Source organism: Microcaecilia unicolor, chromosome 9 (assembly GCF_901765095.1).
Source record: "Microcaecilia unicolor chromosome 9, aMicUni1.1, whole genome shotgun sequence".
NCBI lineage: Eukaryota > Metazoa > Chordata > Amphibia > Gymnophiona > Siphonopidae > Microcaecilia > Microcaecilia unicolor.
This window is the reverse complement of record NC_044039.1, coordinates 26,476,556-26,491,290: the sequence shown is the minus strand read 5'-3', so window position 1 is coordinate 26,491,290 and position 14,735 is coordinate 26,476,556. Positions and strand designations below refer to the sequence as shown.

Sequence of the window (14,735 nt, the reverse complement as noted above, 5' to 3'; positions counted from 1 at the left end):
CGTGCTAGCAATGGATAGTGCAAAACTCTCTATAACAAGAAAAGTGAAATACATACTTTTTTGTTTCAGTAAGATTTTATTAAAGAAATCACAGTATCAAATAACCATAACACAGTATTCAGAGCAGTGCTAAGTGTGTGCCATTTGCTGCATTCTGAGTAAAAAGAATAGATAGAATGCTTCCCATGCCTGAACAAGGTAATAATTACAGATTGTAAATACCGTTGCATCTAAGTCTTTCAAGAGCCAAGTATAAGACCAAAGGGGGAGAGACTCTCCATTAGAACTGAATCCAGATGCAAAAAGTCCCACTCCTGGGAAGCTTGAGGGGTTGATCCACCAAGTGGTAGATCAGATCCACATACAACGGTCTCCTCAGCCAATATGGATCAACTAGGATCACCAGGCCCAGATGCAGGGCGATTCTCCAGGTAACGCAACCCAACATGGGCCATGGAGGAAAGATGTGCAGAAGCCCACTGTATAGCCTGCTTTGATCTAGAGCAGTGCTCAACCTTTCTGCTGTGACGCACTGAACACTAATTCATAGCTGAACAAAAAATTCTTAAGTATTTCATTGTTAAAAAAGATGAAAGGGAAATATAAAATATTCTTATATACAGAATTTACTTTAATATTAAGTTTATATAAAAACTTATTTTTTTTCAAAAATGTATCATCTTTACTTTATCAATGAGTTAGAACATAAGAACATAAGTGTTGCCATACTGGGACAGAGCGAAGGTCTATCAAGCCCAGTATCCAACAGTGGCCAATCTAGGCCACGAGTACCTGGCAAGATCCCAAAACAGTACAATAGATTTTATGCTGCTTATCCTAGGAATAAGCCGTGGATTTTCCCCAAACCCATCTTAATAATTGCTTATGGACTTTTCTTTTAGGAAGCCGTCCAAACCTTTTTTTAAACCCTGCTAATTGCTTTTACCACATTCTCTGGCAACAAATTTCAGAGTTTAGTTACACATTGAGTGACAAATTATGGTCTCCCATTTGTTTTAAATTTACTACGTAATAGCTTCATTGCTTGTCCCCTAGTCCTAATATTTTTGGAAGAGTAAGCATGCGATTCACATCCACCCATTCCATTCATTTTATAGACCTCTGTCATATCTCCCCCTCAGCCATTTCTTCTCCAAGCTGAGAGCTCTAGCCGCTTTAGCTCTCTCATAGTGAGGTCTTCTTATTCTTTTTATTTTTGTCACACTTTTCTGCACCTTTTCTAGTTCATGGCGAACAGAATTGCACACAGTATTTTTGTACCACACAGCAATACAAAGGCATTATAACATTCTCATTTTTGCTTTACATTCCTTTCCTAAATAATTCCTAACATTCTATTTGATTTCTTAGCCGCCGCTTAACACTGAGCAGAGGGTTTCAAAGTATCAATGATGACACCTAGATCCTTTTTCTGGTCAGCAAATCCTAACGTGGAACCTTGCATCACATAGCTGTAGTTTGGGTTCCTCTTTCCCACATGCATCACTTTGACCTTGCTCAGATTAAATGTCACCAGCAATTTAGATGCCCAGTGTCCCAATCTCGTAAGGTCCTTTTGTAATTTTTCACAACCCTCTTGCGAGTCAACAACTTTGAATAACTTTGTGCCATCTGCAAATTAAAATTAACTCAACTTATTCCCATCTCTACATCATTTATAAATGTTAAAAAGCAGTGGTCCCAGCAGAGACCCTTGTGGAACCCCAATATCTACCCTTCTCCATTGAGAATACTGACCATTTAACCCTACTTCCATTTTCTATCTTTTAACCAGTTTTTAATCCACAGTAGGACATTACCTCATATCCCTTGACATTTTCTTCAGGAGTCTTTCAAGAGGTATTGTGTCAAATGCCTTTTGAAAAATCCAGATACACAATATCAACTGGCTCACACCTTTATCCACGTTTGTTCACCCCTTCAAAGAAATGTAGTAGATTGGTGAGGCAAGATTTCTCGTCACTAAATCCGCGTTGGCTTTGTCCCATTAATCCATGCTTATGTATATGCTCTGTAATTATGTTTTTTGTTGTAGTTTCTACCATTCTGCCCAACATCAGGTTTACCAGTCTATAATTTCCCAGATCACCTTGAAACCTTTTTAAAAAATTGGCGTTACATTGGCCACTCTCCAATCTTCCAGTACCATGCTTGATTTAAAAAATAAATTATGTATTAGTAACAAGTTCATTTCTATCAGTACTCTGGGGTGTATTCCATCCGGTCCGGGCGATTTGCTACTCTTCAATTTGTCAAATTGCTCCATTACATCTTCAGATTTATAGAGATTTCATTCAGTTTCTCTGACTCGTCAGCATTGAATACCATTTCTGGCATTGGTACCTCTCCCACATCTTCCTTGGTGAAGGCTGAAACAAAGAATTCACTTAATTTCTCTGCTAAGGCCTTGTCTTCCCTGAGTGCCCCTTTTACACCTCTTGTCATCTAGCGGTCTAACCGATTCTTTTGCCAGCTTCTTGCTTCTAATGTACCTAAAAATGTTTTTACTATGTGTTTTTTTCCTTCAACACAATTTTCTTTTCAAAGTCTCTCTTTGCTTTCCTTATCAGTGCTTTGCATTTGACTTGCCATTTCTTATGGTGTTTCCTATCATTTTAAGTCAGATCCTTCTTCCATTTTCTGAAGGATTTTCTTTTAACTCTAATAGCTTCCTTCACCTCACTTTTCAACCATGCTGGCTGTTTGGCGTTCCTTCCTCCTTTTTTAATACATGGAATATATCTGGTCTGAGCTTCCAGGATGATATTTTTGAACAGCATCCACGCCCGATGTACATTTTTGACCTTTGCAGCTGCTCCTCTAAGGGTTTTTTTTTTTTTTTTTAAATATACCATTCTTCTCAGTTCATCATAGTCTTCTTTTTGAAAATTAAATGCTAACATAGTAGATTTCTTGTGTGTACTTCAGAGCTTTTGTCAAATCTGATCATATTATGATCACTGTTGTCAAGCAGCTCCAGCATCATTACCTGCTGTACTAGATCATGTGTTCCTCTAAGGACTAGATCTAGAATTGATCTCCCTCTTCTTGGTTCCTGAACCAGCTGCTCCATAAAGCAGTCCTTGATTTAATCAAGAAATTTTTACCTCCCTTGCATGCCCCAATGTTAGATTTACCCAATTGCAAAAAGTATTTCCATTTGGGATTGAATAGTAGGCAAATTCATAATAACCTTACTGAGTTAAGGAGTGTCCTTCCCTGAGTTGGTCCGGTTGCACCGGGTACAACGCTTGAAACCACTGGGAGTCTTCGTGGAAATGGAAGGAAAAACTGCACTGGCCAAATCAAGCCATGCGATGGTTACTGAAAAAAAGGGGTAAAGGCACAAAAAAGAAACCCGCCCTGACAGACCTAAAACCAGCCCACGCCAAAGAACAGTGTGGGACAAACTAGCAAGGTAGTGGAGGTTTTTTTTTTTTTTTTTTTGAAAAGAAAAACAAAATGAGGTGAAAATAGCCGAAGGCACTCAAAAAAATAAGCACTATCGCTCTAAACTGGGCATGTGAGGAGACACCACAAAAAGCAGCTGCTTCTCACGTGGAAAAAGTGAAACTGAAGGAGTCGCGTTCACGCGGCGGGCAGGAAGGCACTCGCACATGCACGGTGCATAGCTCGTGCTCCTCAAAGCTCTAGATTTTTCTACGGTATAAATGCCGGACCGGGCAACGCAGATCGGCGTCTACCCACTTGTGAGAATAAGCAAGCTTGCTTGCCTTTGGAGAAGCTGCCATTTCAGGGCAAGTGGTTAACCAGCCGAGTCAGATCAATTTCTCAACCACAGTTGACGATGCACTGTCTACAGCAAAAGAAGTGTATCAGGCCAAGGTAAGGAGCAAATGGTACAAGACAAACAAAAGTGCCTCCCTAACCATAAAACACACAGTGCACAAAAAAAAAAAAAAAGAAGAGGTAGGTTTATTAAAAAATCAGTTCCAAAAATTAAGCTTAATACAAAAAATCAGTTCCAAAGACTCAATGCAGTCCTGCGTTTTGGCGCTAACTGTGCCTGCTTCAGGAGTCAAACAAGACATTTCAGCCACTGATAACACAAATTGGCTACAGAATCCAAAGTACAGTATTATAAAGTGAAAACTAAACCAGACGGCACATGCAGAGCCAAATGACTGTCCCCTGTTTGGCATCAGAGGCTGAGCTATCTTGTTTGACTCCTGAATCAGACTTAGTTAGCACCAAAACGCAGGATTGCGTCGAGTCTTTGGAACAGATTTTTAAAATAAACCTACAGTTTGGACAGGCAAATGGTATAAGGCATCTGCCATATACACCAGCAATACTTCTAAGCTTGAGACATAAGATGGATCAGGTCCTTTCTCCTCTGATTCTAGCCTGCACAGCTGGGAGCTAAGCCAGGAACCAAGCACATCGGCCAGCACAACCTACCATCTGCTGCAGATAGAGAAAATACTGGAGTTGTCCACAGAATACCAGCTCTTACACCAGAGATATCATCAGGAAAAGTCAGTGTCTCTATTCCCATCTGCTGGTAGGAGGGGAATACAATCCACTTATCAAGATGGTGGAGCTGAACACCAAGGATTGAATTTTTATTCTTATTAAAAACAAAATGTCAACCTCTCCACCCACCCAAAAAAAAAAAATCTAAATTTGAGAAAAGTCTGAACCCCCCCCCCTTAAATTCTGTCCATACACATCTCTACTATACTCTGTTCTACTTTGTACATGCTTGTCCCTCTTCTTACTCATTCTGTAATGCACACTAAACCCCAACTTTACTTCCTTCTGTACCTATTCTGGTTAACATGCCATACCCACACTGACTTCATACATTTCAAATCCACGTTGACCTCATTCCAGTCTGCTGTTCCATTTGCCAACACTATTATGTCCATCTCTGATCCCAACAGCTTCTTTGCCATACTCACTTCCTTCTTCAAATGGCCTCTGTCCCCCTCCCCTCCCCCAACCCCTTTCTAGACTATGGCTATTTCCATGATAAGGTCATATCCACCTCCCATCCTTTCCTGAAATCAGGAGGCACACCAACAACCTCTCCTCTTTCACACGCACTATCCACTCATCTGACTTCACTGCTGACCAGCTCCTCAGCTCTATTCCCTGCATCTCAAGTGTAGGCTTAAGTAGGCAGCATAGGCAAATGCTTAGGGCAGCAAAGACTGAACACTGTGATTACCCAGGCCAAAAAGGAGCCTGCTCTCATTGACACAGGGCCATCTGAATGTGTTGCTTTAAAGGGATGCCACAGTGACATTGTACTGTGTAATTATTGTATCATGTTTTACTATAACCTGTCCAGAACATTGGATGAAGGGGGATATAAATTTGAAAACAAACATGGGCTTTCCCCACATTATGCTCTCTGTGACTACTTGTCACTTTCTACTAGGCATCGATAAATTTTCATTAAATCTAGAAGATAGCACAAAAGTTTAGTAGCCAGCCACTCTCGCTTCTCCTTCCCCACCCCTTCAATAATGTCCCCATTAAATTTTGGAGGAGGGGGCAGCAATCTTTTCCCAGATTAGCAGTAGCTTTTAGAAAGTTATTTACCAAGGTTCTTTTCCTACTATGTCTGTCTGTGGGCAAACTTTAAATCGGCACTTTAAGTTGCAAAATCACTGGCAGAAAAGCATGCTTTGGGAAGGAACACAGTTCTTAACTGTTTCACAGCATCCCCTTGATAGGGAAAAAAAGTGGCAACTGCTGTTCTATTTCACATATCAGCATGGCCCGGGTCCCCCCACAAGTCTCTCTCATATAGCATCCCCCTCTACCCATCTCTGTAGTTCTCTCTCATGTGTCATTCCCAGGCAACAACCCCTTAATTCTATAAAAGTCACCAAAAATGGCACATAACATTTTGGGTACATGCTCAATTTAATTGAACAAGCCAATCAGCAGGGTCAATAATTGGCTTTAACAAGCAATTATTGGCACTAATTGAAATCAATATGTATACAAATAAATTTAGCTGCAAATCTTATGCACATCCTGAAAAAAGGGACATGGGAATGGGAAGGTCATGGGCATTTCAGGGTGGAGTGTGGGCATGGATTCCAGTTAGATACGTAATTATAGAATAAGGGAGTTCCACACAAATTTAAGCAGGGCATTTGCACCATGTTTTCGTTGATGCAAATGGACGTGCCTAAATTTACACACAACCCCTGCACTTAAGAGCTATTCTGTAAACCTCCCTTACCTTTAGGCGCAGCTTACAGAATAGTACTTAAGCAGCTTTTTTTCCACAAAATTTTTTAGGTGCGATTTATAGAATTCACCCCTTAATGTGCTCATTTGCCGCCTATTGCCCTTGCTTTGCTGTCTGCAGAGCTGACTCACAAATAGAACATATCCCAGCTCAGCAAAGCAATTCACTTGAATCACGCAGTGCAGAAAGTTCAGGCTGGTCACACGGTTTGAAATCTCATGAAACTTCCGAAATTTCCTGCACTGCGCGGCTCAAGATTACATTCAGCTTAATTGTGGTGCAGATCTGGGAGGCGCGCTACTATGGAGGTAGCTCTGCAACACACACACACATATATGCAAGAGCATAAAGTCCCTGCTTTCTTTCTTTTTTTAATGAAACTATATGGATCTCAAATAAGGAGCAGGTGCAAAAGCCCTGCTTTCTAATGCCTCAACATGTTGTGATCAGACTAAGAAATCCCTCACTAGATCCTATTTGCCTTGGTTACCAGCATCACACCTCCTCGATCCCCTTTACATCTAAACTTTTGAATGCATCATTAGTCTCTGCTGTCTTGACCCTCTCAGAACCATTCTTGGTCCATTCCAATTTCTTGCCTTTTACATTCCACAGAAAAAGCTCTTGCAAAAAGTCTCTGATGATCGTTCAAGGCTAAATCTGATTTTTTTTTTTAACATACAGTTCATTTTAATATACCTCTTGGCTTAAAACAATACCACCACAGCAGTGTACAATAGTAAAATATAAACAGAAAAAACCTCCAAAAATTAGATAGAAAAGCACACTCTCTCAAAACCAATCCCCCAATAAAACAACCCAAATTAAAATATTAAAACTACTGATACTTTGCTCTCAGATTTTGGGATGGGATGACTTCCTTATGAGGAAAGACTAAAGTAGCTAGGGCTCTTCAGCTTGGAGAAAAGATGGCTGAGAGGAGATTGATAGAGGTCTATAAAATGAGTGGAGTGGAGCGGGTAGACATGAATCGCTTGTTTACGCCTTCCAAAAATACTAGGATTAAGGGGCAAGCAATGAAGCTACGAAGTAGTAAATTTAAAACGAATCAAAGAAATGTTTCCATCACTTAATGTATGATTAAACTCTGAAATTCATTGCCAGAGAATATAGTAAAAACAGTTAGCTTAACAGGGTTTAAAAAGGTTTGGATGGCTTCCTAAAGGAAAAAGTGCATAAGTCATTATTAAGATGGACGGGGAAAATCTACTGCTTATTTCTAGGGTAAGCAGCATAAAACGTATTGTACTGTTTTGGGACCAGGTGCATATATGCAAGAGCATATATGTACCTGATTGGGTGGCACAGCTGGTGGGGGGAGGTGGGGCTGGTGGTTGGGAGGCGGGGCTAGTGCTGGGCAAGACTTCTACGGTCTGTGCCCTGAAAATGGCAGATACAAATCAAGGTAAGGTATACACAAAAAGTAGCACATATGAGTTTATCTTGTTGGGCAGACTGGATGGACCGTGCAGGTCTTTTCTGCCATCATCTACTATGTTACATGTAACCTGGATTGGCCACTGTTGGAAACAGGATGCTGGGCTTGATGGACCTTCGGTCTGTCCCAGTATGGCAATTCTTATATACTTTGTATCTCTCCCATCACATTTTTGATGTCTCACCTAGAGGGCCATAATCAAAGGGGCGGTGACAACCGTATTATCAAAAAAGATGGCCGGCCATCTTTTCTTTCGATAATACGGTTAGGGCCGGCTAAATCTCAACATTTAGGTCAAATGTTGAGATCGTCGGGTTTACAGATGGCCGGCTTCAAAAAAGTGGAAAAAAAATCCAAGTGCTCAGGCTTTTTCAGTAGTACCAGTGGGATTTGAACCGGCCACCTCTGGATTACAAGACTGGTGCTCTAGCCACTTGGCCACAGCTCCACTTACTTGGGATGTCCCTCCCTTTTGATTATGCCCCTTCAGGTCTCTCTCAGCCAATCACAGACAGGGGTCTCTCTCATCCACTCACAGACAGCTAAATGCGCTGTGATTGGCTGAGAGAGACCCCTGTCTGTGATTGGCTGAGAGAGCCCTGAAGGGGCATAATCAAAAGGGAGGGGCATCCCAAGTAAGTGGAACTGTGGCCAATTGGTTAGAGCACCAGTCTTGTAATCCAGAGGTGGCCGGTTCAAATCCCACTGGTACTACTGAAAAAGCCGAGCAAAAATAGTTTTGATTTAGGACGACCCTGACGAGCATTTGGATTTTTTTTTTGGGTGAGAGGGGATTGGTGACTACTGGGGGAGTAAAGGGAGGTCATCCCCGATTCCTTTGGATGGTCATTTGGAGCTCCTTTTTGAAGTCTGGTCGTGAAAAAAAAGGGACCAAGTAAAGCCGGCGAAATGCTCGTCAAGCCTGGCTTTTTTTTTCTATTATCGGGCGAAGCCGGCCATCTCGTGAGCACGCCCCATCCCGCCTTCACTACCCTACCGACACGCCCCCTTGAAATTTCTCCGGCTCCGCAACGGAAAGCAGTTGAAGCCGGCCAAAATCAGCTTTTGATTATACCGATTTGGCCGGTTTCAGGAGATCGCCGGCCATCTTCAGATTTGTGTCGGAAGATGGCCGGCGATCACTTTCGAAAATGTTCACTGTCATCCCCCTAAAATCTGTTGTGGGTCAGCCCTGTCCGAGGAAAGCTCCCCCCCTTATATATTCATTTTCTTGATACTGTGATCTCCCATGATTTCATTATACCTCTCTACATCAAAACAATTCATCAGAAAAAGTCAAAATCTCAGCCTGCTTGTCTGCCACTGCAATTAGACATGGCCAAGGCAGAACTCTTCATCTTTGCCCCTTCAAACTCACTTCCCCTTATTTATTCACAGAAATTGAGGAAGGGGGACAAAATGCAATCTTCCCAGTCCTCTCAACCCCTAATCTTGGGGTTATGACTCTTTTCTCCCCTTCTCTATGAACGTCCACAATAGTGCTAGAACATGTCAAAGAAAACAAAAATCACTAGAACTGGCCCTCTGTTTCCCAACATTCTATAAAAAAACACAATTACCCCCCCTCACCTCCAATTTGGAGGACTTCAACCTGCTCGTCAAAGATCTCCCATTAAACTCTCTCTCTCCGGTCCAATTTCTTGGTCCGTGACTCCTAATGTGGAACCTTGCATGACGTAGCTATAATTCGGGTTCCTCTTTCCACATGCATCACTTTGCACTTGCTCACATTAAACGTCATCTGCCATTTAGACGCCCAGTCTCGTAAGGTCCTCTTGTAATTTTTCACAATCCTCCCGCGATTTAACGACTTTGAATAACTTTGTGTCATCAGCAAATTTAATTACCTCACTAGTTACTCCCATCTCTAGGTCATTTATAAATATGTTAAAAAGCAGCATTCCCACCACAGACCCCTGGGGTTCCCCACTAACTACCCTTCTCCATTGAGAATACTGACCATTTAACCTTACTCTCCGTTTTCTATCTTTTAACCAGTTTTTAATCCACAATAGAACACTACTTCCTATCCCATGACTCTCCAATTTCCTCTGGAGTCTTTCATGAGGTACTTTGTCAAACGCCTTCTGAAAATTCAGATACACAATATCAACCAGCTCACCTTTATCCACATGTTTGCTCACCCCTTCAAAGAAATGTAGATTGGTGAGGCAAGATTTCCCTTCACTAAATCCATGTTGACTTTTTCTCATTAATCCATGCTTTTGAATATGCTCTGTAATTTTGTTCTGGCACCAACGTCAGACTCATCAGTCTATAATTTCCCAGATCTCCTCTGGAACCTTTTTAAAAAAATCGGTGTTACATTGGCCACCCTCCAATCTTCCGGTACCACGCTCGATTTTAAGGATAAATTACATATTTCTAACAATAGCTCAGCAAGCTCATTTTTCAGTTCTATCAGTACTCTGGGATGAAATACCAGGATACCATTGTATCCTGCTTCCAATGGCCAATCCAGGCAGGAGGAGGATTGGGTGGCTTTTTTAGGCAAAAGGTTATGTGGGTGCTGGCCAATATTTCGTGCTGGCACTCACATAACCCTGGGCTCCTCCTTAACATCACTCTCTATAACTCCCCTGACCTGCCTCTCCCCTTTTTTTGCACTGGTGAGAGGTAATATTCAGCTACACTGCCTGATTTAGTGCCGCTGAATATCGTGGATTAGGCACTAACGGGCAATTTAAGCCGGCAGGAGCCTCTTCTTCCGGCTTCGATTGCTTTCAGCATCAGCCAGTATGACTTTATTCTATCTGCTTCGTGTGTTGGCTGGCAATAGTTCACAAATTTTCCTTAGTATAAACTATCCACACTGACCATACAGAATTACTATACAGCTATTTTATTAAGACTTAGCATGCGCTAATTCTGTTAGCACATGCTAAATGATAAGAAGCAGATTGATATGGAATAGGCTTCTTATTAAGCGGACACAAATTTTCATTAATAGGGCCCCCATGTGAGCAAATTCTCATAAAAAAAGCTCTGCTATATGCATAAACTATTAAACCTTACTGACAACTTGCCATGTTACTTTTTGACACTAAAATAAGCATAAAAATCTTTAAACCACTTTTTTTTTAAATTAAAATCTCCTTCACATTCATTTGGCTATCTAGCAAGGTCAAAACATCATAAAGTACTGCGACAAAGCATTTCCTGGATTAAAAAAAACAAAACAAAACTTAAAACTACTATTCTGTGAGTGATTATCACTAATATAAAATTATACCTCTGCATTCTTTTAGCAAACTAGAAAAACCATCTAAAATAGTCCAAAGATCGCAAATTAAAAACGCAAGTATGGAGTAATGTGTGTTTTATTACTATTATTTCTAAACACCTAACGGAATTAGAATACATTTTAGCCATAGGAACCAGCTCTATTGGTGCTGTGGGTGCTTGAGCACCCCAATATTGAACAAACTCCTTGACTATGTCCAGGGAAAAGGCGATTTCCATCGGGTTTAGCACCCCCAATAATTCTGAAACGCTAGTCGCTCCTATGCTGTTATCTTTATTTGTAAGAACTAAGAAAACAGAACCTCTGGCAGCAAGACTGCGTAATAGTCATGTCACAAAACTTCGGGAAAGAAAATCAGACTAGGAGACTACATAAACATATTTCTTTCCTTAGAAAACTGGGCTTGCAAAATATGATTGGGTGTAAAAGAAAAGCTTTACATTAGAAGAAACAGAAACATGAGGGCAGATAAAGGCCATATGACCCATCCAGTCTGCAACCCCTAATTCTTCCTGTTCCTAAGCGATCCCACATGCTTATCCCATGCCTTTTTAAATTCTGGCACAGTCCTAGACTTCACCACCTCCACCGGGAGGCCATTCCACGCCTCCACCACCCTTAGATTACTCCTAAACCTATTCCCTCTACTTTGTGGTATGCACCCTCATTCCAGAGCACTCCATTTGAAAAAAAAAAGGCAACAGTGTAAAGCTATAGTTTGAATAAAAGCAACGTTATCAACTACTGACGTTTCTTTTTTAAATAATGTTGCTTTTGCTAGTTTTGCTTCAACAATGTTACAAATCGCGATTGTAAAAAGGCGGGATTAAGGTTTTGTTTTGTTTTTCTCGAAATTTAAACGTCAAATAGCAACATAGTTTCTACCTGCAGCGGGCGCTCTCCAGTACAATCTCTATTTAAAGCGGGAAACTGATACAATGCGAATAAAAAAAACCCCTGCCCCACTTCCCACAATAAATTGAGCAAACCACCACGCTTCTTGCACGTTACTCTTACTAAATAGTTAGAAGAAAAACAATGCCATTTTTATTCATACTGCACCCCAATTACAAACCAAAAAAAAACCCAAGCGCTGAAAATTATATTTGCGAAAGACGCCGCTTTGTGTTACCGCCGTATCTACGCAAGAGTTGAGACCCAGAAAAAGAACGGACCAAAAACGTCACCATCGCACGTTTTTTATTTCCCAAATTCACAAGTGACAACGGAAAACTAAATGAATAAAATATTTCCGCTCTTTCTCCATAAAAGCCTTTTTTTAAAGATTTAAAGACCTGAGCTACGGTTGCGACCAAGGGACGGCCCAGACTCCGCCACGGTGCAAAACAACGGAAACGGAGCAAGGCCAGAAAGACGGGGGAACACCGGGACCCCGGGCTCTCTCTCTCTCTTGTTATTGCTCTCCCGTGAGCACCATGGACAGAAGTCACTGAGACACGAGGACGGGGACCCGCCTCCTCCTCGAGCGCCGCCACTCATAAACAGCCGCTGCTGCCAGCCCAGTGAGTAAAGACAGGGCAGAGGTTCAACAACAGCGAGCTCAGCTCATCCTTACCCTGCCCGGTCTGTTCCTGCTGGGGAGCGGGGTGGCCTCGCGCTCCTCGTCGCTGGAGAAGTCCGGGTTGCGGTTCTTAATGCGGTTGCGGGGAGTGAGGTGCTCCAAGTAGAGCTTCACGTACACGTCCTTGCGTTGCTCGCCCGCCGGCAGGCTCACATTGTTGGCCACCAGCTGGGTCTTCAACTTATCTTTGGTCAGCACCGACGGGTTTTCCAAGAAGTCCGGCATCTCCTGCCCCCCCTTCTCCGCCGCTCTTCAACACCGCTATCCTGGCCAACAAGGCACAAATCCGGCGAGGGGAAAAAAAAACAACAACAACGGGCCAAAAGACAAGTCCAAACTCCCCACACACACCGCTCTACAGAAACAAGCGGGGCCGAGTTCGGCGCACCGTCTAGCAACGCGGCACGCTATTGGATACTGACAAAATGAAGGCCGCCTCGGATTGGTTCAGTTACAGTTTAAAAAAAAAAAAAAATGACGACTACGCAAGGTGGCCGCGGAGACGGCGGGAGCATGGGGTGGAGGAGGCTGTGTATTTAAATGGACGGAAATGCGCATGCGTCTAGCTTTTCCCTCGCGGCTATTTGTGGGTCTGGCTGTACTTCGTCCTGACTCCTGGAATTGGCTGGGACTGGAGATGGGATTTAGTTTCAGATACTAAAAGAAGGCGCAAAAACCTTTCCGGTTTTAGGACACTTTAGATACACTTGTTTTAAATTCACGCTTGCTTTCTAGTTCAAAGCGAGTTACGTTAGGTATTTCCCAGTCCCCGAAGGTATTATCACCTAAGTTTATGAACTTTGGTAGAATCACAAGGAATTCGTCACGAAGGGATGTAGTTAATCAATGTGAGTTACCGATAAGATGTGTTATTTTACCACAGGTTTTATTTTATTCAGTAATCCCTAGAAATAAAACATGGAAAAGAAAATAAGATGATACCTTTTTAAAGCAAATGTTGTAGATATGCATGGAGACAAACAGAGCATTACAACTTTATGGTTTGTCTCCATGCATATCTACCCGTCTCTCACCCATCCACCCCTTCCTGTTAGACTGGCACTGAAATGCTTTGATGTTTCACTTATATATACTGTCATCTACCAACATTTGCTTATTTCCGACCTGATGAAGAAGGGCAAGAAATGTATTAAGTTATGTCCAATAAAAAAGGTGTCATTTTCTTTTCCATGTTTTATTTTGTTTTATTTCTATTGATTACCTTTAAAAGTGGACTAACACAGCTACCACACCTCTCTACTCATTTTATTCAGTGAAACCTAGTTAGCAATAATTGGAGTTAAGAGTAAAATAATATGTAGATCCAAGATGGCCGCAAGCTGTTAGGTTGCTGCGACTCACGCTCCCAAAAAATGCCGAAACGAAGAGGGAGATTAGCGGGTAGGGCTTCCCCGCTAACTCCCTCATTACCTGGTCCGATGGATCGATATTTGAGATCGCAGGGAGTTCACCGAGACGGCGGTTTGCTTCCAGAGGTGTGCGCCGGCGAAACGGAGACTTCGGCGCTCTCTGGCTTTGAAGTGACCCTTAGCCCCGCCGAACGACTCCTCCTCCCCAGCCGATAGGCGCCAGCTCTTTCCTCTTGGATTCGACGGGGTCCACTCCCGCAGAGGTTAGGGGCCCAGAAGATCGCCGAATCGAAGCCTCCCTTACTACAGAGGTGGGACTGGAGAGCAGTTTGCTCGTGGAAACGTCGCAAACTGAGGGGAGAGAAGCAGAGGGGCAGAGTGAGGACCGAGACCAGCCTGTAAGGTTTGAACTACCTAAAGAATTTATGACTAGACCAAAAGATGTGACAGAAGCTTTGTGGGATTTGGTTTCCAATCTAGGACAAGTTTTCCTTAAGCAGATAAATGACCTTCAGCCTAAAGTTAAATCTTTGGAAAGCAATTTGGGGGTACAAGAGGAACAGATTAAAGACTTGAATGGGAAATTTGCTAATTTGGATCAGATAATTATGAAGCTTGAAACGCTACAACCTACTATGGTGAAAGATTTGACGAGTCTTAGAGATAAAATGGAAATCTTTGATAATTACACTAAAAATCATAACCTAAGATTTATCAACTTTCCTAGACTTCAAAATGTTACTCCTATGGATATGCTGAAACGCTATATGCGTGAAAATTTACTA

At 42.1% G+C, this 14,735-nt stretch overlaps 1 protein-coding gene across 4 annotated transcripts in view; it reads right to left on the bottom strand.

The window, feature by feature from the left end:
- TMPO (thymopoietin) overlaps window positions 1-13,010 on the bottom strand; it is a 51,593-nt gene extending 38,583 nt beyond the window's left edge. For 2 of the 4 annotated variants that reach the window (XR_003943386.1, XM_030214954.1), the window contains exon 1: window positions 12,575-13,008. Coding sequence is in view for 1 of the 4 variants with exons in the window: in XM_030214954.1 (XP_030070814.1) it covers window positions 12,575-12,805 (231 nt within the window). In the remaining 3 variants the exon portion in view is untranslated. Of the gene's footprint in view, window positions 1-12,574 lie in introns of all 4 variants that reach the window. The other 2 variants (XR_003943385.1, XR_003943387.1) reach the window with 2 other exon arrangements.
- Window positions 13,011-14,735: the final 1,725 nt, after the last annotated feature.